The sequence below is a fragment of the Leuresthes tenuis genome, unplaced genomic scaffold (assembly GCF_036924035.1).
Source record: "Leuresthes tenuis unplaced genomic scaffold, fLeuTen1.0.hap1 SCAF_17, whole genome shotgun sequence".
Lineage (NCBI taxonomy): Eukaryota > Metazoa > Chordata > Actinopteri > Atheriniformes > Atherinopsidae > Leuresthes > Leuresthes tenuis.
This window is the reverse complement of record NW_027325371.1, coordinates 4,749,079-4,771,850: the sequence shown is the minus strand read 5'-3', so window position 1 is coordinate 4,771,850 and position 22,772 is coordinate 4,749,079. Positions and strand designations below refer to the sequence as shown.

General features: G+C 43.7%; 1 protein-coding gene, 1 long non-coding RNA gene and 2 other non-coding genes across 5 annotated transcripts in view; 1 reads left to right on the top strand and 3 right to left on the bottom strand.

The window, feature by feature from the left end:
- arhgap23a (Rho GTPase activating protein 23a) overlaps positions 1 to 17,056 on the bottom strand; it is a 64,646-nt gene extending 47,590 nt beyond the window's left edge. Inside the window, exon 1 of one of the 2 annotated variants that reach the window (XM_072369030.1) lies at positions 16,648 to 17,056. In XM_072369030.1, coding sequence (XP_072225131.1) covers positions 16,648 to 16,656 — 9 coding nt within the window. In that variant the 5' untranslated portion in view covers positions 16,657 to 17,056. Of the gene's footprint in view, positions 1 to 1,402; positions 1,717 to 16,647 lie in introns of those variants that run through there. The other variant, XM_072369027.1, reaches the window with a different exon arrangement.
- trnac-gca (transfer RNA cysteine (anticodon GCA)) lies at positions 9,109 to 9,180 on the top strand. The gene has a single exon. It is a non-coding gene; the product is annotated as a tRNA-Cys (tRNA).
- Positions 9,620 to 9,691, bottom strand: trnac-gca (transfer RNA cysteine (anticodon GCA)). Its single transcript has one exon. It is a non-coding gene; the product is annotated as a tRNA-Cys (tRNA).
- Positions 17,057 to 20,913: 3,857 nt separating the features above from the next.
- LOC140273985 (uncharacterized) lies at positions 20,914 to 22,500 on the bottom strand. The gene is made up of 2 exons (XR_011908071.1): positions 21,849 to 22,500; positions 20,914 to 21,651 (listed from the first exon to the last, which is right to left on the bottom strand). It is a non-coding gene; the product is annotated as an uncharacterized lncRNA (long non-coding RNA).
- Between the last annotated feature and the right edge of the window lie 272 nt (positions 22,501 to 22,772).

The following is a 22,772-nucleotide window of genomic DNA, read 5'->3' as shown; positions in this document are numbered from 1 at the left end:
AATAGTGAGATAAAAAGCAGAGAAATGACTTGCTTTGAGTCAAAGATTAGGTATGAAATAAATAAAACAGAGATAAGACACACACACTAAGAGGGAGTAAGACTGAAGGATATCAGACACTTTGAGAAGAGTTTTATGACAATTAAAATGACAGTTTTGTGAGTTCATACATGGCAGCTGTTTCCTACAAAGCATATGAACTCTACATAACCTGCCACATTGACCAGATAAAAGAGCATCAAATGTGTTTGATGGGACATTCACAGCTCTATCACAGACACAAGCAACCACAGAGGTCCAATTAAAGTGTGACCACAGAGCAGGAAATGTTATTCTTTGCTGGAGGGGATAAACTCTGTGAGAACAGATAGAGAGAGAGAGAGAGAGAGTGTTTGGAAAAGGGAGACCCAAAACAGACGGATTCCTAATTACAGCAAGACTGAGCACACAGACAGAGACAAACACAACCCTGTAACCCTGTCAAACTCTCACACATACCCAGCAGAAAAGGAAATATCAGCTATCCTTTCATCTGCCTCACACATTTACATTACTGCTGAGATACAGACCATCAGGGGTCAGGTCTAAGCAGCAACAGACCATATTCCTCCTTCAACAAGCACATCAAAGCCCAGACTGGCACGTCTTACGTCAGGACTTTACCATGACACATAAATACTTCTTTAAAAATGCCTTGAGTGGCACCAGAATGCATTTACTGAAACGCGCCACACATGCTCAGTTTCTGTGGGTGAGATCAGAGGAAGGGCGGACGTTTTCTGCTCAAAATACGATCTTCATATCATAAAGGCATCAAACTTCTGTCGTATGATGCAGCCACGGAGGAGCAGAGTAGGTGCAGAAAGTGTAAATAGTCTTGTGATGTTCATTGACTGCAGGTCATACCTTCCCAATCTTCCCATTTACTGCTCCGATTCGCGTGCGGTGGCTTCAAGCGGCTCGGAAGGCTGTCATAAACACCCAAATTCCAGCTGATGTTCACATACAGCCCAATATATGCCATACATTTAAGACTAAACGCGAGAGGTGGAGCACCATCCCTGTTTGGGACGTCCCGTCCCCCTCCTGCAGCAGCGGGACGCGGGACAAAAGACTGACCCGACCCGGGCGTAAAATGAGCTCTGGGTCTGATCTCCGAATTACTTCACACAACAATGACCAAAAAGCAGCTGAAAAACGTTGTTCAAACACCTGGTTTCTGTACAGTATGTCGATAAGTGTGTGTACACAGTGGCTGTGTCAACTGGAGTTAGTTAAGCCTCTTAGGAAATCACGCTCTCTGACCAGCCCCACGGCGCTGTGTCCGAGCGCAGCAAATCCACGATTCAATACAACGACAAAGCAGCCCACGGGCAGTTTAAGTGCAGCTCCGTGTACTTACATGGTTCTCAGAGTAGGGTGGTATTCCAACAAGGCAAAAAGCAACTCCATTCATTGGACGGCAGAAACTGTAGGGCTGCAGCAAGGGGACGCAGGTTTGTTGCAGCACAAGCGGCAACTGCGGGCAGCTCTGAGAGTAACAATGCTCCGGGCAAACAAACTTATACGTTCAACACATTTCCAACTTCCTTCCTCCTAAAAGAAAAAACACTCCCAACTCTGTTCCCGTTGTTTCGGGACGTCCAGTGCGCTGCCCCCCTGCCTCCTCCTCCTCCTCCTCCTCCTCTTCTTCTTCTTCTTCTTCGTCTTCTTCCGCCAGACCGCATCAGTTGTGCACTTCTAAATCCCCGTTTGCTCAGCCTGCCTGGAAAATGACTGCAGCAGCGTGAAAACAGGCGGCCCCGCAGGAAGCGGGGACAGTCAGCTTTCAGAGTAAAGTCAGAGAGAGGAATGTGTTTTCATTTCAACAAATAAAGGCTGGAAACTTTTCCACAAAGCGTGGGTAAACAGTGGGTGGTGAAGGCGTTCCTGGTAGATTCTTTTCTCAGAGTCTATTTTTAATCCATCTGAGCGCCAAAAGACACGGGTTTCAACTCCCAACACACCACATGCACTTTAGTCAGTGAAAATAAGAAGAATGTCTCAATTTATACGGCGAATAAACACGTTGAATTAGTTTAATTTCTTGTGCTCACATTACGCTTTTCTGACTCTTTCACCGGAAGCTGTAGGCTACTTATTGTGGATAACTTCATACTTGTGTGAGGTTGGGATGAAGGCGCGTTGGGTAAATCTGTGCGCTCCGCCCTGCAAACCCGCCGCGTGCGGGCTCCCTCTGGCTGCGCCAAAACATTCTTGTGCTGTTTGAAACTGATGCCACGAGCAAACCGTGCAGAGGAGAGGTTTTTACTGAAGGGATTAAAGAAAGAGAGCTTAAGCATACTATGAAAAGGTAGACAAAGGCTGGTTATTAACACTTGAATAAGCAGAGATGGAGAAGTATGTTTGACATAGGGCGTGGTGTAAGATTAAGTCTTTAAGTAGAGCCACATTGTGATGGCACTTTATTAAAATTGTTCTTTATACTGGCAGAAATGCCCATGCGAGTGTTACATCATGATACAGGCGTCCTTATAACAATATTTCACACTGACGTGGTGTTTAGGCTCAGATTATTTATTACATCTATAATCCAATTAGAAATCATCAGTCATTCTAGTTTTATTTACTTCCATTTAAGATTTGTACATTTGAACACAATTGAACATTGTGCACAAACAACATCTTAAACCTGAAACTGAGAAGCCTGGTTGTTGTTTTTTTCAGAAACATTTGGGCTCATTTAGAATTGGTGTCAAAAATAATGTTGGCACCATTTTGCACTAAATAGGGAAACCTGTTAGAGGTCAGTGAAATTATTTGGTGTGGAAAGAGACAAAGTGAATTTCCATAAATTTAGGATAAGTTGTGGTTTTTTTAGGCCTGCCTCTGAGGCAAAGCTTGTGTGAGCACAGCTCAAGAAGTTAAGTTAACACAAAACTGATTTTTGTCAGTGAATCTCAACATCCTCAATTAAAAAGATGGAAAGAAATGACAAAAGATTGTATCTAAAGAATCTAATAAAAAAAGAGGAATGACAATAACAATCGTTAAGCTCATAGAAAACATAGAAGTGAGAACCAGTCAACAAAAAATCTGACTGACTAATAGACTCATACTATAGTCACTAAGAAGGAATAGATCTCAATTTTGACATGCTGCACAAGAAATAGGGTGTAACAGAAGTGACTTCAGGCCGACCCATAAACTGTGTGATTCACGATAAACACACGAACACAAGAATAAACAGACAAACAATGACCGAAGACACAAGTCATTGAGAAATGCCCAGATTCTTTCCACACAGACTGAATAGAAAATAATTCACAGGTTCTCGGAAAAGTGATGACTCGTATTTTTAGCTGCATTGGCTGCAGATAAATACTGTCCATGTGAATCAATACACACACAGTCAGGGGAAGCTTACTCATCAACAGCACAGGAAAAGCACACTGCTACTAAGATGCTGCTCTGTGTTATACACTAAATACAGTATAATCTCCATGTGTTATCATGTGAAGTGGGTGTAAAAGTGAACCAAAAGGAAAAGACAAAAATGTGGAAACATGGTCCTGGTTTTATCTGCTGTGGTGGCTCAAAGCTGGGGGCCCATGTGGCTACTATTACCCTGAGAGGTATCTGAGAGCCACTTCAAAAGCCTGCGTATGGGGAAACAGTCTGGAGTCATAGGAGAAAAAGGAGCTTACAGGAGTCTTCCCACGCCAAGAGCTGCAGCTGCCAACTTTGCCTTCATCTCAACATGTCTGCTCACTCTCTCCTCACGGGCTCCAAAGTCTGCTCCGGGCTGCTCTGAGACTCCTGAGCTCTTTGAGCTCTGCTCAAAACCCTACAGGAGGACACTCTTCCATAGTCCGAGGTTTGACCCTCACTGATCTTCCATTTGATGTAGATAATTACCATGTGTGTCCTAAATCCCCCTCCAGGTTGCACATACAGCGCAGCCAAAGCAGTATCTGTGAATCCCACATCGTCTGGAAATCCACCGTGGCAGAGTGAGAGCCTGGGGAGACTTAGCGGGAGTATCCTGGTCTTAAAGTGGGCGCGAAGGGCAGATGGTTTCTGAGAATGAGAAGGGCGACGATGCAAATGGTGCGGCTCTCTGAGCTTTCTTTCTCTGGGGGGTCAAGGAGCGTGTGGGATGTCACAGCTGGACATTTTATATCCTCTCTGGCCTGGATCTAACTCTGCAGCCTTTCTGGCTTTTTCTGCAGCCCTTATGTTTTCTATTTCAGCAGACAGAGTGATAAATCAGCCTGTGCCCTGGCACTTTTCAGTGGGAAGAGTGATATTACGTTAGAGCTCTCCTCCTGCGATCGGGGTTTGTCCACATCTCCTAAATTGCATGCAGATACAGGCTCAAGATACACATCAATTTGCCTGTCAGGCGAGCCTTCTGTTATTGATGACTGCTGGTCAGCTGAATGTGAAGAGAGATTTCTTTACTTGGAGGAGGTGGATATTCTGAAATGTATCCATCCAAAATATGTGGAGTTTTTTGTCCTCCCCTCATCAAAACAGCCCTTCTTTTTCACAGTGTTCATCGTGCTGTGTCTCTGGGTCAGGCTTACTCTCTGACACATAGCCTCGGGGGTTTGGTGTGTCTCCATGATGACTGAGTGAGCTCCCGATCTGAGGTTGATGTGAGATGACACGCCCCAATCTCTTTCCCTTGAGGGCCGGCTGGGGATGAGCAGGAAGCATCCAGAGTCTGCGAGAAGCCTCCCCTCGGTCATTACATAATCACACATGTAGCCTGGCGACTCGTGGGACAGGCCCATAAACAACCATCGTTCCATTTACTCGCTCCACCGCACTCACCTTCAAATCAGACTCCCACCTCCCTCTGGTGGCCTGGCTCGGACAAGTGGTCCATCCTGGGTGGGGAGAGGTTGCTGCTAAGCTGCCGAGGCCTTAGAGACAAGGCTTGGATGGAAGAAACCGTGGGTGGGCGTTCCTCATTCTATTCTAGGCCACTACACAGAGCCTAGTATGCTACTTTTAATTGTAGCCACTCCATTTATTCCAGCTTTACCCTCCTCCAGGGCTTCTGCTCCCTCATTCTTTCAGATCTCCTCTATTTCACTCCACTTACCTCAAGTTATTGAGTCTGCCCTTCATTAAATGTCTGCCATCCCCTCTCCACACATAGACTTGCAGTCGAAGGAGTGTAGCTGCTACAGCCTCTGCAGAGTCTGTAACACTCTGCTGTCTGTTAGGCAGGCCACACTATCCCTCTAACTGATATCGTTGCATTCAATTAAGGTGATTCTCTTACAACTCAGAGCAAAAAAGGGACACAATGTTAGAATCCTGCCAGGTTACAGTATCAGCTTCTCTCTCTCAGATCTAACATAAAGAGTTACCTTGTTTCTGTCCTCATCTAAAACGAAATAAGATGCTGATTAACGTTATCTGAGCATCAAAATGTGAAATGTGTCCGGTGAAAGCTGTAAGCAGTCATTCAGAATCAGAAGCCAGAGAGTTTGTGAACTTATGTTCAGCTTCTTATTTCTTAGCACACAGTACACGATCGTACATCTGTGACTGAGATGTGGATGTCAGAGACATGTGAAGGAGAGGTTTGGATGTCTATGTGATGGAGATGAAGATATGTGAGCGATTCTGCTGAGTGTTTCTGGCCGCCTGTTGACACGGAGGCTCCTGTGGCACTCCTTTGAAGGGGTTTGTGGGAAGGTTGAGGGGGAGAGCGGTGACCCCAGCCCTGCGTGAATTCCAGCCAGAGCTGTAAATTCCCCCTCCCTGTGAGACAGAGGAGCCCTCTTTGTCTGGCCGGACAACTGGCACGAGAGGAGGAAGCAGCTGACCAGTCAGCAGAGACAGGAAGAAAGGTATTGTAACTGTAAAGCACAGGAATACAGAAACCTGAGTGACTCGTGAAGAACAGAGTTTGAAGCCTTTGTTACAGCTATTCTAAACATTTGACCCTGCTTGAACTGATAAGGTTTTTTTAATTCAGATGAGTGGATGCGTTCTAGTTATTCCTTATGTGATGTTAAAGTCTCGGTGAATTATTTTCATCATCATTAGACATTTAATTACCATCCCAGATAAAACTAAATCATCTTTAATGTTAATTGATTTTCTCCGATTTTGAGCGTGCGGTACATTTTTCTGTGATTAAATTGCTCGACCTGAGTGATCCATCACAGTATACATGAAACTGAGTGTGCCCTTACCACTAAGTGGTGATCCATTTAGAGTGCAGCTTAATTCACAAAGTGTATGTGACTTTAACAAAACTGCATCATTATATTCACATCATTGGACAGCACTTTTAGCTTAAACTTGTCTCGAGTACTTCTTCCTACATGGGCCTTTAAAATGCATAAAACTGCCAAAATAATTCCTTTATACCTTCAAAAGGGGGGGCAGCTGTAGCTCAGGTAGCGAGATGCAACTCTACATCTTTGCCTAATTTGTGATGCAACTTTTAGTCTAAAAACGACTTGGAGACGCATGGCGAACTGTGTTTAAAGACAGTGATTTCTGGAAGTCAATGCAGTTATTTCCACGACAGACTCACGTCTGTTTTAAATGCCCGAGGGTCTAAAGATCATGGGCATACAATACTGATTTTCAGCCATATACCCTGAGGGTAGAGGTGTCTCCAAATTATCAGAAGAAAAGTTGAAGTTGATGAAAAACTCATCAAAAGAGGGAAAAGACACAAGCAGTGCCTCCTTTTGATATAAGACAAAAAAGAAGATGTTTCTCTGACCTGCTAATTATTTTTCACACTTATCTAAACCTGGAATACAAGAAAAAAGATGCTAATTCATCCAAAACGATACACTTTATGCGCAGTTTAGAAACGTCCATCATATTGGCTGCGCCCGGCAGAAGGCAGACTAATTATGCTCCTTTTCTTTTCTGTCTTTGCTTCTCCACAGTCTCTGTGTTAACCCACTGACGTATCGTAACTCCTCGCCTCACCCACTGCTACATTTCACTGTCCTCTCTGCATGCAGCTGCCTCACTCATTCCTGACCCAACAACCACGAGCATGGAGACGCCGAATCCTCCAAAATATAGGTTAGAGCTGCAGCTCTGGGTGTTGAAGAGGGCATTAAGCTGGGCAGGTAGGAAGCTGGAGAAAATGATTAAATGCAAGCCAAAGTCTGCCACCAGTTACTGGATAAGCTGGTTTGCCACGTCCTACTGTGTGTGATACAGTTTCGGATCAACATCTCCTCAAAGATAGTTTTTTACTGCTGGTAAGCCTTTTATTAGAACTGTTCCAAGGCAGTTCACAGTCAGTCTTATCTTTCTGTTCTGGTTGATATGCTATCTCATGTCCAAACATGAACTCCTGAGCCTCTATTCCATGCCGCTTTCTTTCTGGCACAGACTTTTAACATGGATAGAGCTGATTGGAGCGACCATGTGCCAAAGTTTGGGATGAAAAAACAAAAAGAAGGAAGCACCCAGACTAACGAGGATAATAATGGCTGTTTGGGTGTCACGGTTTGCACAGTGACCACTTATTCAGCCCAGCAACGTCGCCAGATTGTCTGAATGAATGTATTCCTCAAAGTTCCAGACACAGCAACAAGTGAATCACATCCAGGGAACATGCTATAAATGTTCGCTGTTACTATAAATGCCTGGCACACATTCTTTAAAAGACCCCCCCATAGGCAGTGCCCCACTCCACCTTTTCTTTTCCCCTGAACCTGCTCTGAAGGGCAGAGAGGGAAAATAAACCGTGTCACGGTTCCAGTAGCAGCTCAGTGGGTTTCCTTCCTGCTGCCCGCCACTTCACAGAGCTGCCTCTTTACCTTTCACAGCTCCACTTCCTGACAAGGGGGGACAATGGAAATTAGCTCTAAGGATGAGATGTGTCTTCAAGGCGTGTTTGGGAAACAGTTCATCTGATATCAGCGAAAAATATTTACATTAGACATCACTGCTGGTCATTGGTGAGTCAGGTTCATCCTGAAATAACTCACATAAAATGAGAGTGACAAGCAAGCAGACAAGTAAATGTGTTCTTTGTCTTTCGGTGACACTTCTGGGAAAAACTGACCTGTAAACTGACCTGTAAATATACGCAAATATACCCGTAATGATTATTTTTGGACATTTCAGAATGAACGCTGCTATTTTTGATGTGTTAATTATAAGTTTTTACTGGCAAAACGTGTTTTGCTGTCATTCCTTTCAGCTCTACTACTACTTTTTACCCTGTCAGAAGTGTTGCTATGACAGCGAGAGTAATGCATTACAACCCAATTTAAAACAAATGAGCGAAGACGAACAGTTTGTCAACAAATGTGTGAGAAAATTCCTTAAAATGTTTTAAACATTCAATGAACAGATGTATTGGGGAATTTATCTGTGCTTGAGAGCATATATTTTGGTGTCTGAAGTCAAGGTCAACTCAGAAAAAAACATTAGCAGGGTTTATCTTCTCTTTACAAGGATATCCAGCCTCATCCCTCTGTATCTCCTCCTAGCTTCAACTTCATATGATGCTGCAGCCGCTGTACCCCAGAATTGGGAAAAATAAACTTATTTGCTTCTTTACTATAAACATCAGATCTCATCATTAGCTAAAATGGCTCTACCACTACTTTGTTTAATGTATAGCCCAACACAGAACTTCTTGTAGATACTTGTAGTATCTGCCTTTAGAAAACAATGATTGATTAAATAATGTCCATATAAGCAACGGTTCAATGTTAGCAGCTAAAAACATAAAGGAAAGTCAGGGCGATGAAGCAGTAATGAAGTTCAAAGTTTATGGACCCACTATGTGAGGGTGGCGTTGAAACACTGAGGAGTTCTCACTCAGTGCGGTTACATGAGGGCCATCGGATCGGATAAATGACTAAATTACAATAAGATCGAGTTATTCAGCTCATGTAGACACCTTAATCTGACAAGAAATCGGATCGGATCGGGTTACTTGCGATTGAATTAAGACCCCGAGATAACTCGATCCAAAACTTTTACACATTCTATCCATGACATCTTTTGTCATCAGTGTGGAAACTGACGGTCAATGCTTCTGCCACACAGAACTGGAACATTTCCTAAACAGTACTTGACGGAAGCTTTAAACAGGGGGGTATAGCTCAGTGGTAGAGCATTTGACTGCAGATCAAGAGGTCCTCAGTTCAAATCTGGGTGCCCCCTGTGATTAAAACACCTTCAGGTTAGTTATCTTCTAAATGTTTGAAAGCTGTAAAGTTCCTGTGGTGGAACATGGAAGAAAAGTTTACTGACAAACAGACAATGAGAGTTCATACATATGGATTTATAACAACACTTATGGTCAGTTTTACAAGAAAATGCGGATTTTTCATGCCTGAGTCTAATCCACAGCAAAGTCAAATATTAAACAATCACTTTGTAATATTATAACTGACAGGAGATGAACTTGCATGCTAATCCATGGTGTAACATCCTGTCCAGTCCACACTTAGATGCATTGATTACTTCTCAACTCTAGTACCACCAACATAAACCCACAGTCAGACCTGTTTAACTCTACATTTGTCTTTTCCTCAATACTTAGAAACTTCTTTAAATTTAAGCATTGAGAAGATAACCAACCTGAGGGTGTTATAATCACAGGGGGCACTCAGATTTGAACTGAGGACCTCTTGATCTGCAGTCAAATGCTCTACCACTGAGCTATACCCCCCTGTTTAAAGCTTTTGTCAAGTACTGTTTATGAAAATCTCAAGAGGTCCTCAGTCCTGATTAATAAATTAGAATAAGATCGAGTTATTCAGTTCATGTAGACACCTTAATCTGACAAGAAACAGATTGGATCGGGTTACTTGCGATCGAATTAAGACCCGAGATAACTCGATCCAAAGGCCCACTGAACGTGCCTGGAGACGACAGTGGATCGGATCGAGCGTTCTGCGCATGCTCCAGATTTTTTCCTGCAAACGTCACCTGGAAGTGGAAGGAGACGATATTACTGTTGTTGTCGCCGCCGTCAGAAAGAAACAAACAACGCGATGGAGAATGCTTCGTTGTGCATCGTCTGTGCCATAACCAGCTCATCACAGATGGAGAGGGACGCAGCTTCATCTCGCTCTGCGTTCGCCATCTTTCTGAATGCCTGAGTTTGTTGCTGTTGGTGGTGAAGACGTCAACAGGAAGTGGCTCTATTAGCGATAGCTGAAATGGGGACAGCGCCACCTATCGTACCGGGGTATGACATGCTTTGTGCCAGTGATTCGATTCATTCACCGCCATATATCCAAGGATAATTACCCTCAGATAAGGAGCAGAACCCAACTGTAGCTGTAATCCAGTTAATTTCATCATGTAAACCCACTGACTGTCATTATTTGGCCAGCAGCCGTTATGTTGTGTGAAGCGTGTTTTATCAACTTGTTATTCCAACACATAACTTGCAGTGACACTGTCCCTAAAAAAAGGGATCAGCAGCTAACCAGCTGGTCAAACAGGGAAACGTGAAAATTTGAGGATAAAATTATGGGTGAGGTATTTTTTTTCTCTGTTTGGTGTGCAGTCTGAGCTCTCATGCTCTTTCATACTATAATAATGTACTCAGAGGAATAGCGTATACTACTGATTTAAAAAGAGGCTTGAGGAAGATATGGGCAGAATGGAGCTAAATGGAGTAATTCCCTAAAATGATCGCTGTGTTATTTGGACTTAAAGATGCCAGAAAAAAGTGCATAATATGTCCCCTTTAAAGAAAGGTTGGAAGAGATTTGTAAATTTTTCAAGTAACCTGGGGAAATTTAAAGGGCAAGGGTATAAGTCTAAGTTGGACAACTGTGATCGCTGAGCCTTCAGAGGGCTCGGCATCAAGAACGATCATCCATCAACAGCTGATACAACCACATGGGCAAGGGATTACTGTGGGAAAACAAGCAGTACAGTATGAAGTTGCATACCACCTTATTGCCCAAAAAACCTTGTGTTAACCCAGTCCAGAGGCAGCATTGACTTCTATGGGCTGGGGGGCATCTGGGTTGGACTATCATGAAGTGGAAACGTGTTTTATAGTCAGACCAATCTGTTGTTAAGATTGTTTTAGGAAAAAACAAATGCTGTTAATGTCAGTAACAAGTCCAAAAGCCAGACTCTGTAATGGTATGAGGTTGTATCAATGCGCTTTCTGGACTGATGGCAGCATCAGTACAGAAAGGTTCACTGAGATTTTAGAGCAACAAGTCACTGAGAGACAGTTTCAACGAGATTCAATGAGATTACGAAGCATGGCTGAGGAAGCAGAGGCACTGAGACTGGCACTGACTGGTCTGACTGTAGCCCAAAAGAGAAAATGTGGATGGACTTGGAAACAAAAAGTGTGAAAACGATTAGATTCTGTTGTATAATTTATGACGTGTTTGCGGGAAGAATAGGAAAAATAACACCTGAAAGGCTTCATCATTTGGTGTCTTCGATGACGTTACAAAGTGGTAAAAACTCGACTGTCATGCAAACATGAAAGAATACCAACAAATGAATGAAAGCAAACAATAAAAACACAAGATATCTTGGGTTTCCACTGTCTGCACAGGAATAAAAGTAAATCTAAAACTCATTGCAGCAGTTGTGGCTGTTTCATTTCATAATTCAGTTGATAGATCTCATTAATATTCATGCATCCTCTCATAACAAGAAAAACCTTCTTAAGATTTTAATAAGGGACCGAATGCGACTCAAGCTTTAAGCCACACCTCTGATAGTATATACAGTAAACCGAGTAATCCTGTTCGTCTGAGGGGATCATATCCTAATCCCAGCGTTTCTCCGGCCTTAAAACTGAGAGATAAGTTTGTCTAGACATGGCCTTAAAACAGGGTGTTCTCCTTCTGGGGGAAAGGAATGCTTTGATAGATTTTAACGTTCTCAAAAGTCAGAAATTTCCTCCAGTTTGGTTCACACATACTAAATGCTCCTATTGTAGACTTCATACCTGAGCGGAAATCACTGACAGAGATAACAAGTGAACTGCTCCCCTTTAAAACCTCTGAATAACTTCCAAAGGAAAGATAAAAACGTTTTTAAGAAGAAAAATACAGATTGATGTCTTCATTTGACAAGATTCTGCAATTCTTTTAACTACAAATCATAGAAAAGTCCAATAAATCTCTGAATAACAGCATTTCTGAGACACATAGAGGAGTTTTTGTGTAGAAAATGTTATTTTTTTGCATTTTTCATGCTGTTTTCTGTGAGGTTGAGAAACCAGAGAGGATTATACGTTTTGTGGGATTATCTATAAATGTGCTTTGTTATCTAGGGTTAAAGGCAATATAAGTAATCATCTTTCTATTATAGTATGAATTCTGTAAAGCGATGACCATCTGTTCCTTTGCCGCTTGCAGCACAGATTTCCTGAGACAGATAATCCTCAATCCTCCTGAAAAAGACCAAATTGAGCCACAGTTGCATCTGGATGCCACAAGGGGGCTCAGTGTGTGCAAGAGAAGGCGGGACGTAAACGTGGGGAATGAAATATTAAGTTGAGCTGAGATGTAGCTCAGATGATGGCAGCTTTAATTTTATATACATCTGTGTGATTAAACTAGATTTATATTCGGAAATATGATTAAAAAAAATTAAAAAGATGTGGCGGAGCAGCATATACAAACAGTAGATTCTCTCTGAGCAAACAGAGTCATTTGATGCAAAAGAGACAGAAAAAGATAGTACAAAACAATGTGATGATGCAAAAGTAGGCCAAGAGGTCAGTGGCACATGAAGCCCAGTTCTTCACTGACACACAGCTGGGATGCTTACTAACAGGAGGGCATATCAGAGGACAGTGTGATTATCAAAGTAATGAATCAGCTGCACAGCTGCTCATTACACTCTGACATCCGCACACAGCACCTGGATACTGTGGCTGCCTGCTCTGGGACTCAAGGACTGAGAGACTGAAAAAGTATTACCAGGAGACAGAAACAGATTGTTGGGATTGTGGGTTTAGGTTCAAAACATGTCAATCAGATTGCAGCGAACTCCAGACTGACCCATTAGGGTGATTTGGACTCAGTGGCAAACAGGCTCCTAATTGGCTGGCTGCCTCATGCTACTGATAAACCTCATCCCTCTGTTTTGTTCTGCTTATCCCTTCTCATCCTGTGTCATCATTCCACATATCCCTGACATAGTTCCAACTGATGCAAAGTGCGACAGACAGGAGGGGCTTTAACCACACAGGCTGACCTCTGACCCCGGCGGGGAAAACGCCCCCCTCCACCCTCACCATCTGCGTTCACTGCTCGCCACGCGGGTTTATTGAGCTAGAGGTCCGAAGCAGTTGTCCTGAGCGGAGTAAGAGATGTTTACTTGCAGGAGATGGGTGTCCTAGTTTCTCCTACAGGACAGTCTGCCCTTTGTTTGCCTGCAGCCATCCACCAATTGGTTATTGCACGCAAAACAATCCAATAGAGTCTGATATAAGAACATGAACCCTGTGCTAACATTCTTTATGTGCATATTCTTACTGATAATTCACATGATGTGCTGAGATGACAAAAAATAACACAATTTTGCAGAAGTAAGAGCTCAGGGAGAGAGGATGAATGATTCTGCAATGATGCATTACAAGTACGACGTAGTATTTAAACCTGAAACTGATACCTTTATCTTAATGTAATAGTGTTGACTGATGTTTTTCTTGCACAGCAGAGCAGCCTGCATACTTTAATCAATTACAGAGACATTTTAATGGTGCCCGGGGTCACTCACAAAGTCCCAGAGCCTCATGTCCCACTGGTGTCCCCGGGGACCTCTGAGTGTTTTTCTCACCACACACAAAACCAGCTTAAAAACTCCTCTTCTCAGCTATAGCGTGGTTAATTTTCATTGCAATTCCCGCCTTATCCCCGGTGCAAAACTAACAATGAGGTCAGAGAGGCTGCGGCAGCTCTCGGCATGGGTGACAAAATTGATAAACACTTAAACATGTGTGCTTAATTTCAATTTAGATGCAAATACAAACACATGGATTGATCCTTAAGAGTCTCTGAATGTCTACAGCTTTGGACAATAGAGTACGAAATTCTTAAGAGGCCAAAGTTTGGATGACCAAAGGAAGGGGGCCCCAGGGTGCCATGGGTGGGGCCTCAGATTAGACCACCTGTTCCACACTCATTCTTTTCCTTTATCCGACCCTCTCGCACACTTGCCATCTTTCACATTCCCTCTCACTATCTCGTTTGTAACTTAATAAGACCCTTTCTTCCCTAGCAGACACACACAGACATACTTTCACTCTCATAAAATATCTCCCTGCATGGCTGTTTCGCTCTGAGCTACTTCTGACTGCATTCCATTTCAGTCACATCTATGGGAAACAGACAAAACAATTTGCAAGATAACTCTGGCTGAGAGCCACAGAAACTCTCTCTCTCTCTCACACACACACACACACACACACGCACATGTATTAAAGTTAGACATGTCGCCTGGTCTCACAAACCAAGCCTGCAGGGAGTTTTGTCCAGACAGGAGCATAAACACAACTGCGTCACCCATGTTCACATGAGTTTGGCTCATCCTGTAGATATTAGGGATTCCCTCTGCTGTTGTGACACATTTCAAGCTAAAAGCAGACACAAGAACAATGAAAAAGAAGCGTGCATAACAGCACGTAACAGTCTTTCTTTTCTAGCTTTTACGATCACAGGCTTTTACAGCAAAGAATGCCATTTGCCAGTGATGGATGTGGTTGTGTTGCTCCATGTCCAGAGAGCCCAAAGTCACCACAGCCCTGCCCTTGTCTGCCTAATGACTATTGATCACAAAGCTCCAATGATCACAGTTAGACGCTTTAAAAGTCCAAAGGCAAGTTTTCTGCTCTAGAAACTGTTGTAAACCTGAATGTGCGGCATCATTCTGATGCAAAGGAATGAATTACAGGTAGACTCTGAGGAACTTTAGGTAATGAGCTTTTTATTGGCCCTCTCTGGGTCGCAGCCCTCCTTATCGCTGGGATTGTACATGTATGTGTGTGCTTTGCACAGGCAGCTCTTACACAGAGAAGGAAAGGACAAAGAGGAGCTCAGATGCTGCACGACAGCAAACTTTAAACTTTCCATGACTGTAGTAAACACCACATGCCTGTGTTTACATTCACGCAGCAATGTTAGTGCATGTTTGGGCTTTCATCTGACACTGGATCGCTGGATGCTTCTCAGGCCTGAAGCAGGAAACACAAAAGGAGATAAAGCCTCACAGCCACTTTGCCAAATGACAATAATGCGCAGTCACATGTTTAACAGGAAGAGCTGTAATCATACTATGTCACATTATGCTCCATCTCTTAAAATGACACTGACTCAGCCCTGCGCCAAGGTCTCGCCATGTCAGCATTTCACAGCACTGCACAGTTTTATGAGTGTTTTTTGTTTCATGGCCAAACTGCATAGTAAGCCACACCATTTCTGTGCTAACTGGTCCCGATCATGAACTGATACTTTGTGTGAGTGTGTATGTGTGTGAGACTGAGGTTAAAACCCATACACAACATGTGGCATCTCCAAACACACAGAGCCAAGTTTTTCATTTCGGGAAATTCGGTCTAGAGATACATGAAGAACACAAAACTGAGCAAAACGCTAACCCAGACGCTCACACATGGTCTATCTAGCAGGAGTGACATCATCGCTATAACGGGAGGCTAACCCAGACCTGATCAGGCGGACACATGCATAATTCACCCAAAGGAAGGGCTGGGCCAGGGTGTGTCACCCATACAACCCCCCGATTTTGTCTTCCTCGTCATCACAAACCTGATGCTCGCACCCCTCCAACCTCAGGAGACGGGAGGATGCGAAGCAACAGAGGAGACGGAGGGGGGTGAGAAGGGGGGATGAGGTAATCAATGAGCAAGAGGCACACTGGCAGTGCAACGAGGGCAATGGAGGGGAGACGTGAGGAGGAGGGCGACCCTCTTCCTCTGAAACAGCCATCATTTCAACCGGCAGCAGCCACTTGTCCCCAGCTCTGAGAAACAGACTGTAAAATACACCAAATATTTGAAAACACTCCCAAGCACTGTTTGAAGTGCAAAAGAGGGAAGTTCAAGTGAAAGCATGTCACAGGTCTGCTCTCAGAGTAAACAAGTGGAGCAGGTGGTGACGCTCCATGAAGGATGCGACACGACTACACAACGCTACGATGTGGTGAACACAGAACTTTGGCTGTGGACAGTGCTGTGTGACATCCCATCCTCTGCCTCCTCCAGTTGCTTCACGACAGCCCCACCCCTACTTTGGTGCTTTTCTTCCATCTCTCTCTCAGTTGTTGATCTAATACCCGGCATCAGAGATAAGCCGGTGATGTTTTGAACTGTGTCCTCTCTCCAGAGGCCTTACACTTGCCAGTGGCATCACCTCTGCTGCCCTCCTCCCCCTGAGGAAAAACCGGCTTGCCGAAGGGAAGCGTAAAGCACACAGCAGGATGAGCAGCATGCGGTGCTGTTTGTTTTTGCCTTGAGGGAGTGGAAAGGGGGATGATGGATGTTATGAATAGACCAGGAGCTGCTGCTGCTCTGAGTGTTTCATGTCAGCGAGGTGAAGCAAAAAAAAAGGTGGTGGTCCCCTTCACTTCCCCTTCAGTTCCCTCCCTCCCTGCATTCATTCTCTCCATCCTCACCTGGTCCATGATTTCAGCAAGCCTCCTCTCTCCTCCTGTTCCCGGTCATGGCACAAGATCGCCGGCTGCCTCTCTTCTTTCTATTTGAGTCCTTGTTCAGTATTCCCAACAGAAATGCAACCCTGCCGTCCTCACACAGGCGAAGCAGCCTGACAGCCCACAGCCGCTGCTGCGCCTTGCCACAGAGGCATGATTCTGTCTCTTCTTGTGTCTCCTACTGTGACAGTCTGATACATCCAACTAGACACTCGTCTCTTGTCCTCTCCTCTGATGTCTCTTTGTCTTTTGCCGCTCTGGGTGGCAGCTGGAGGGGAAACAGGGCGTGTGTGGGATCCTCACCTATCTCCTTAATAACCAGGCAGAGGGAAGAGACTCCCGCTCTCCGTTTTCGTTCTCAAGCTCTTTCACTCTTTCCCTGTGTAGGCTGCCACCCCTTACCTCCCCTCCCTCCCTCTCTGTCGCCACTTCCCTCCTCTCTTTCCAGCTCCCCTCCCCCTCCTGCTGCAGCTGAAGAGAGACAGAATGAGCAAATAAGAGAGAAGGAGCGAGGCAGAGAGGAGGGCGAAGGGTTGAGATTGGCTGCCAGGGGACCATGTGACCCCTGGCAGGGGACTGTGGGGCCCTCTACCAGCTGTCCAGCTCATGCTTCCCTGCAAACCTCTGTTGCCATTGACAACAGCTGCCGTGCAACCCACCAACCACGGGTCCCCACACAAAGCCATTGGCTGGCAGGATTTATGGTGCCCGCCTCCTATTGTGAGGGGCGCATGTTGGGACGTGTAGTCCAATCCGTGGTGAGGGCAGACGTCCCTGTTTCCCAGGGAGAAACGTTTCATCCTGCTTTTGCCTCCCGGCAGAAATGTTTATGCATCAGAGTCACACTGGTCAACATCCATATCATTAACGCAAAGAACCCTGCCTTCAACTTTTCAAACACACCAATGAGAGGAGGAAAGACCTCGAGGCCCGGGCATTCTTGGTCAGCCAGGAAAAAGACATCCTCTGCTGTTTCCCTCTGGGCCCGCGCTGAGGGAAACTCCCACCCCACAACAACAGGAACTCGCCAGCTGAAGGCCATGGCTAAGCACAGATTCAACCCTACCCCTCCCCTTTTTCTCTTTTCTTTCATTGTCTCCTTTTTTAAAAAATTTGCTCCGTCTCTGTCCTTTTTGCCCCCCTCTCTCCCCTCCTTCCTCAGAGTCCTTGCTATTGTGTTATTACACTTAATTCTGCGCTGCTCTACCCTCACCGACCCCCTATAAACTCCATCTCACTGGCATTCCAGGGAAGGTTGCGGGAGGTTACAGGTGCTGCAGAGGGGAGATGTTATTACAGACTCTCAGAGTGTGTCATGGGTCACACTGTGCAGCATCGATTTAAGGGAAAAATCCACACTGAGATACTCTTTCAGGGCTATACATCCAGAGTTATGTTCACAACATTCCAGGAGATATTTTACGATGAAATGTTGTAATTTATGACAGTGTTTTTTTTACTTTCCCCCCACTTTTGTTTCAGAGACTGAAAGACTCCCAAACTGCTTGATTTAGCTGTAAATGGCAAAACTGACTGATAGAAAAACACCGGAGACATTTCCTGATGAAGAGAGAAAGCAAAATTAACCACATAACTTTTATTTCTGTGGACCTACAGAATCCTGATGAATACTATTTAGTTTTTTTTAGATATTTCACATTTTAGCCCTCAAAATCTAAACTTGAAACATTCAGCTATATTGTCAGATTGTGTACATTTTGCCAGTTATTTAGCAGAATATTAAAGGGAATTAAATATAGTCAGAAATGAGAGGAATGCTGCCAGCAGCTGTAAAACAGCCAAACCGCTCCATGGGTGGATTTTTCCTTTTAAAGTAATTACAAACACATAAAAATGTGTATCACCGAATATGACTCCAGGGGAAAACTCAAGGCCACTGCAGCTGAAAAACAAAAGAGCACCTGCTCTGTCTCACTGTGATTCAATGGACATACAACATAACTGTGACATGATCTGATGTGTGGCGAGCGGGTGAGTGAAGGGGCAAGGGTTGGAGGAGGGTGGTGGAGTCAGGAATGCAGGCCAACATTAAAACAGCCGTGTGTGCTACACTGAGAGCAGAAAACAACCAACCAAACGCAGTCCTGTGTCCTACAGTTCAGCTTCAGTGCATCATTCTTTTTCTTATAACTTAACACCTCCTGCTGCAGAGTCAGCTCGCTGCTGTGTCATTTGATCTGCTCGGGCCGAAGATGCTGTCTGAAGTGCCTGCTTATGTGTGTGGGTCCTCTCAGATGGAACAGTGGCTGTATTGTAATAGGGAGAGAGGTAGATTATACTATCAGCAGAGGAATTTCTGATTATTTCCCAGAATGCTTCTGTCTGCACACATGTGGCAGAGAAAGGTGGACGGGGAGTGAATAACTGAATTGTTTGCCATTTTGGGAAATCTACTTAAATAGTTTTTTGCTGAGAGTTGGTATAGAAGCTTAATATTTCCTTTAAATCACTGTCTTAAAGCTGAGCTCACAGCCAGCAGCTGGTTAGCTTAGCTTCTTGACTGAAAACAGATGGAAAAAACCTCAGTGGTTCAGTGTGGAACAAACCAAATTATTACACATTACGCCTCTACAATCTACTTATCAACAAATGATAACTAATTAGTTTAATCCACATAAATAAAACTAGAATAACCCCCAGAAATGACTATGTACCAGAGCCAGAACCCCTGTCAGCCCCCAACTTTTACCTCACTCACATGTTCAGGTAAAAAACAACAACTCTGGTAAAATCACCAGAAATTCAGCCTAACTGAAGAACTTCAGGCTGTTTTGTTTGGTTTTATCTGTTTGGGTATTAATTTTTTCCCTAATCATTCACTAACATGTACTCACTACATCTTTATTGAATGTTTTCTACATGAGAAAGGGAGCAAAAATGTCAGGAAATAGAACAGAATTAGACACAGTATAACCATAACCATGACTTTGCGGCGTTTGGTGTCATATCACCTAATTTATCCAGGTTTGTGTAATGCACTGTACTGTCGCCCTGGTTACAAGACTGTTGCATCCCTCAATGGCTTTCTGTTTTAGCTTGTATTCTTATTTATTCTTTCTTCGTTACTACGGAGCAGTGGTAAAGTAAGAAACAATATCCAAATATGTTTGGTGATTTAGACTTCGTGAAATCTGACCGAACGATCCCTACTACATGGTTTAAATCAAAAGGATTTCTTTAAATATTTGTAATGCATAAAAAGATAATCTGACACACAAACACTTTCTTTTCCTTTTTTAAGGAAACTGAAGGTCACATGAAGGAAAAAGCTTGAAGACCAACAGGTGAAAAGTAGCTAAAGGGATTAATTTTACACCGATTCCAACCTGGACCGTCTCTCACGGTTTGGTTTTATTCAAGAGGAAACAAAGTACAACACCGTCCTTTTTCCTTATGAGCTCAAACCAATCCAAACGTAATTACCCACATGCTTCATCAACGGTGAAGCGGTGTAGCCTGAATTCATCTTGTGGGTTTCATGCACTCAGTTCACTCTGCACAGCAGTTACACAGCACCACCTGCAGGACCACAAGTAGCATGAACTCCATGGTGTGGGGGGTGCTGTCAACGCCATAAGAGCTCACTAATTGGAGGGAAACACTAAAACGTCTCTCAAAATTAAAAGTCAGTTACTGTTAAAATGCCTGTGAGGCTCAGGAGGATGAGATGCATTTCCAAACAACACTTTTACTAACAAACAAGACGTCAGTAAAAACCCCAAAGAGTGCATGTTCACAACAGGAGGTTGTTGTACATATTGTACAGAAGCAACTTTATTTCAGAGGAAAGAAGGAGGAAACTTACTATTAAGCCAAACAGGTCTTTAGAAACAAAAGACTCAAGACCTGTGACTTTGATACCACTTAAGTGCACTTTTCTTAGCATGGAGTTATTGTCATTTTTCTAATTGGATCAATTAACAGCCAAAAGAAGGCATTTATGAATAAAAAACCCTGTGAAGTTTCCGAAGACCGTCCACAGCTGAAATTGTGCTAATTTCAAAAGCATTAACTCATTTAAGCCTGAAAATCACCAAAAAAATGCCCATAAAGATTAAAAAAACATACTTAACTTCCAAATATGCAACACAGCTTTCAGCAGCAAAGCCCCTAATAACCACAGAATGTTTGGCATTGATTTTAAACTGATCATTAATCAGCTATAACATACATAAACTTTAACCTCCAACTGAAGAAATGAGCTGGGTCTACTGGAATCATCTTTATTTGACATATGTGCAATATATTTCAACAAATTATCAGGACATTTGTAAACGAAAACATGTAATAATAATGGATCATATAAAGGAGGTTTGGTGTGAAAGCACACATCCCTCTTCATGCAGAGCATTTACTGCCAAATGACTGAAACAAAAACATGAACAAAGCAGAGGTTTGGCGAGAGTAATGGACTCACTGCTCCCCTCTGAGCTGGTGGGCAATGCCGATTGAAGTTTAGAGGACATAATGAACAGGCTCAGAGGTGACGGCTGAGCAAACAAAATGAAGGAAACACAAATCATGAGTGGAGTGCACTGATTGCACACTGAATCTTGCAGAAAATGGTGGAAAGTTGAACATAGCACATTAGCTCACAGTGTCATAAAAAAAGGCAAATTTTACAACTGTATCACACTCAAGAATTCAAAACCACCCCGCATCCTTTTATATAGATTTGCTGGATCTGTGCAGAGGCAACACTGCTCCTTTAAAAAGAAACAGGCAGCATAGAAAATACTCCGGTCATTTAAGAGAGGCCGCTGAGTGAGAATTTAGCTGGAGGATCCTGGCCAGATTGAAGGACTGAGGGAAAAGATGACAGTGAGAAAGGGTCAGAGATAGAAAGAGGTCGGTTCTCCTTCTTCTCCATTTGTTCTCCTCTGGACTCCTCACATCCCACCTTAGAGCCATGAGGGAAGCATCACGGCCTGGCCGAGATGCCACACTCTGAAACAAATGAAGCATTAACAGTTTGCTTAGAAAAAAAAACTACATCATCTTTAGATTTATAAAAATCTTACAAACGGCACCTATTATAAAACTCTGACCACGCAGGCTTTTACTGGAAGGGTCACTATCCTCTTATGTTATTTCCGACGAGTAATGCGTGCAAAACATCAGGTTTATTATAAGGAGAGCCTTACCAATGTCCATAATGTGGAAATCGGGGATGCGGGAGAGCCAGAGCACACATCCCCTGTTCACCGGCCCGCGTCGCTGAGCCAGATTCCTCTCCATCACAGCACGTAGATGATGTAGGAGAGGAAGACGAGGCCCATGATGGCGAAAAACATCAACACCAGTACGTCCACCATGATGGAGGCGCTGTCGGAGATGGAAGGTGGAGATGCGAGAAGGACACGCAGCACAAACAGCAGCTCCACCGCCTGTGCAGGAGATCGGAAAAGATCGGGACCGTTCGGAAACGTACGGAAGGAATTCAGCTCAAGTCCCCGCCCACTCGGCCCGAAACAGGAAACGAAACGGAATCAAACGCGACTACTTTGGGATTGCAGGCAGTTTTTCTGGTGTTGAAATGCACGAACGTCCCCCAAACAGCCGAAGCACGGAAAAGTGACGCTGTTAGGCGGTTCACCTGAAGAAAGGACGGACTAAACTCTGTTTCCAGTTGCTTAACTAACAAAACAATGCCAGATCATCTGGTCCAATTCGGTTAAACTAATAAGATCTAAAGCAGTCTGACGTGCTGCTGAACTGTAGTGTTACTCAAAGAAATATCTGCTATTTCAGCCCTCTGTCTAGTTCCTAAATTGTCTGGTTTTTTACTTGATTTTGTGTAAAAAACAAATTATTAATGTGCATTAATTTGGACACCCAAACAGCATATGATCTGGAACTAAATATATTACCAAAAGTCAAGAAAAGTCAGAAAGTAAATTCTGAGCTCATCCTAAACTCTGCGCCACAGCAAAACCATCGTTACTGACTTTGAAAATCATTAATTCAATAATTTAATTGTACAGACTCTAATTAAAGCAAATCTTACTGCGCTTCATTCCCCTTTGTTTAAACGTAAAATTGACGATTGACTGGAGCTGTTTCACAGA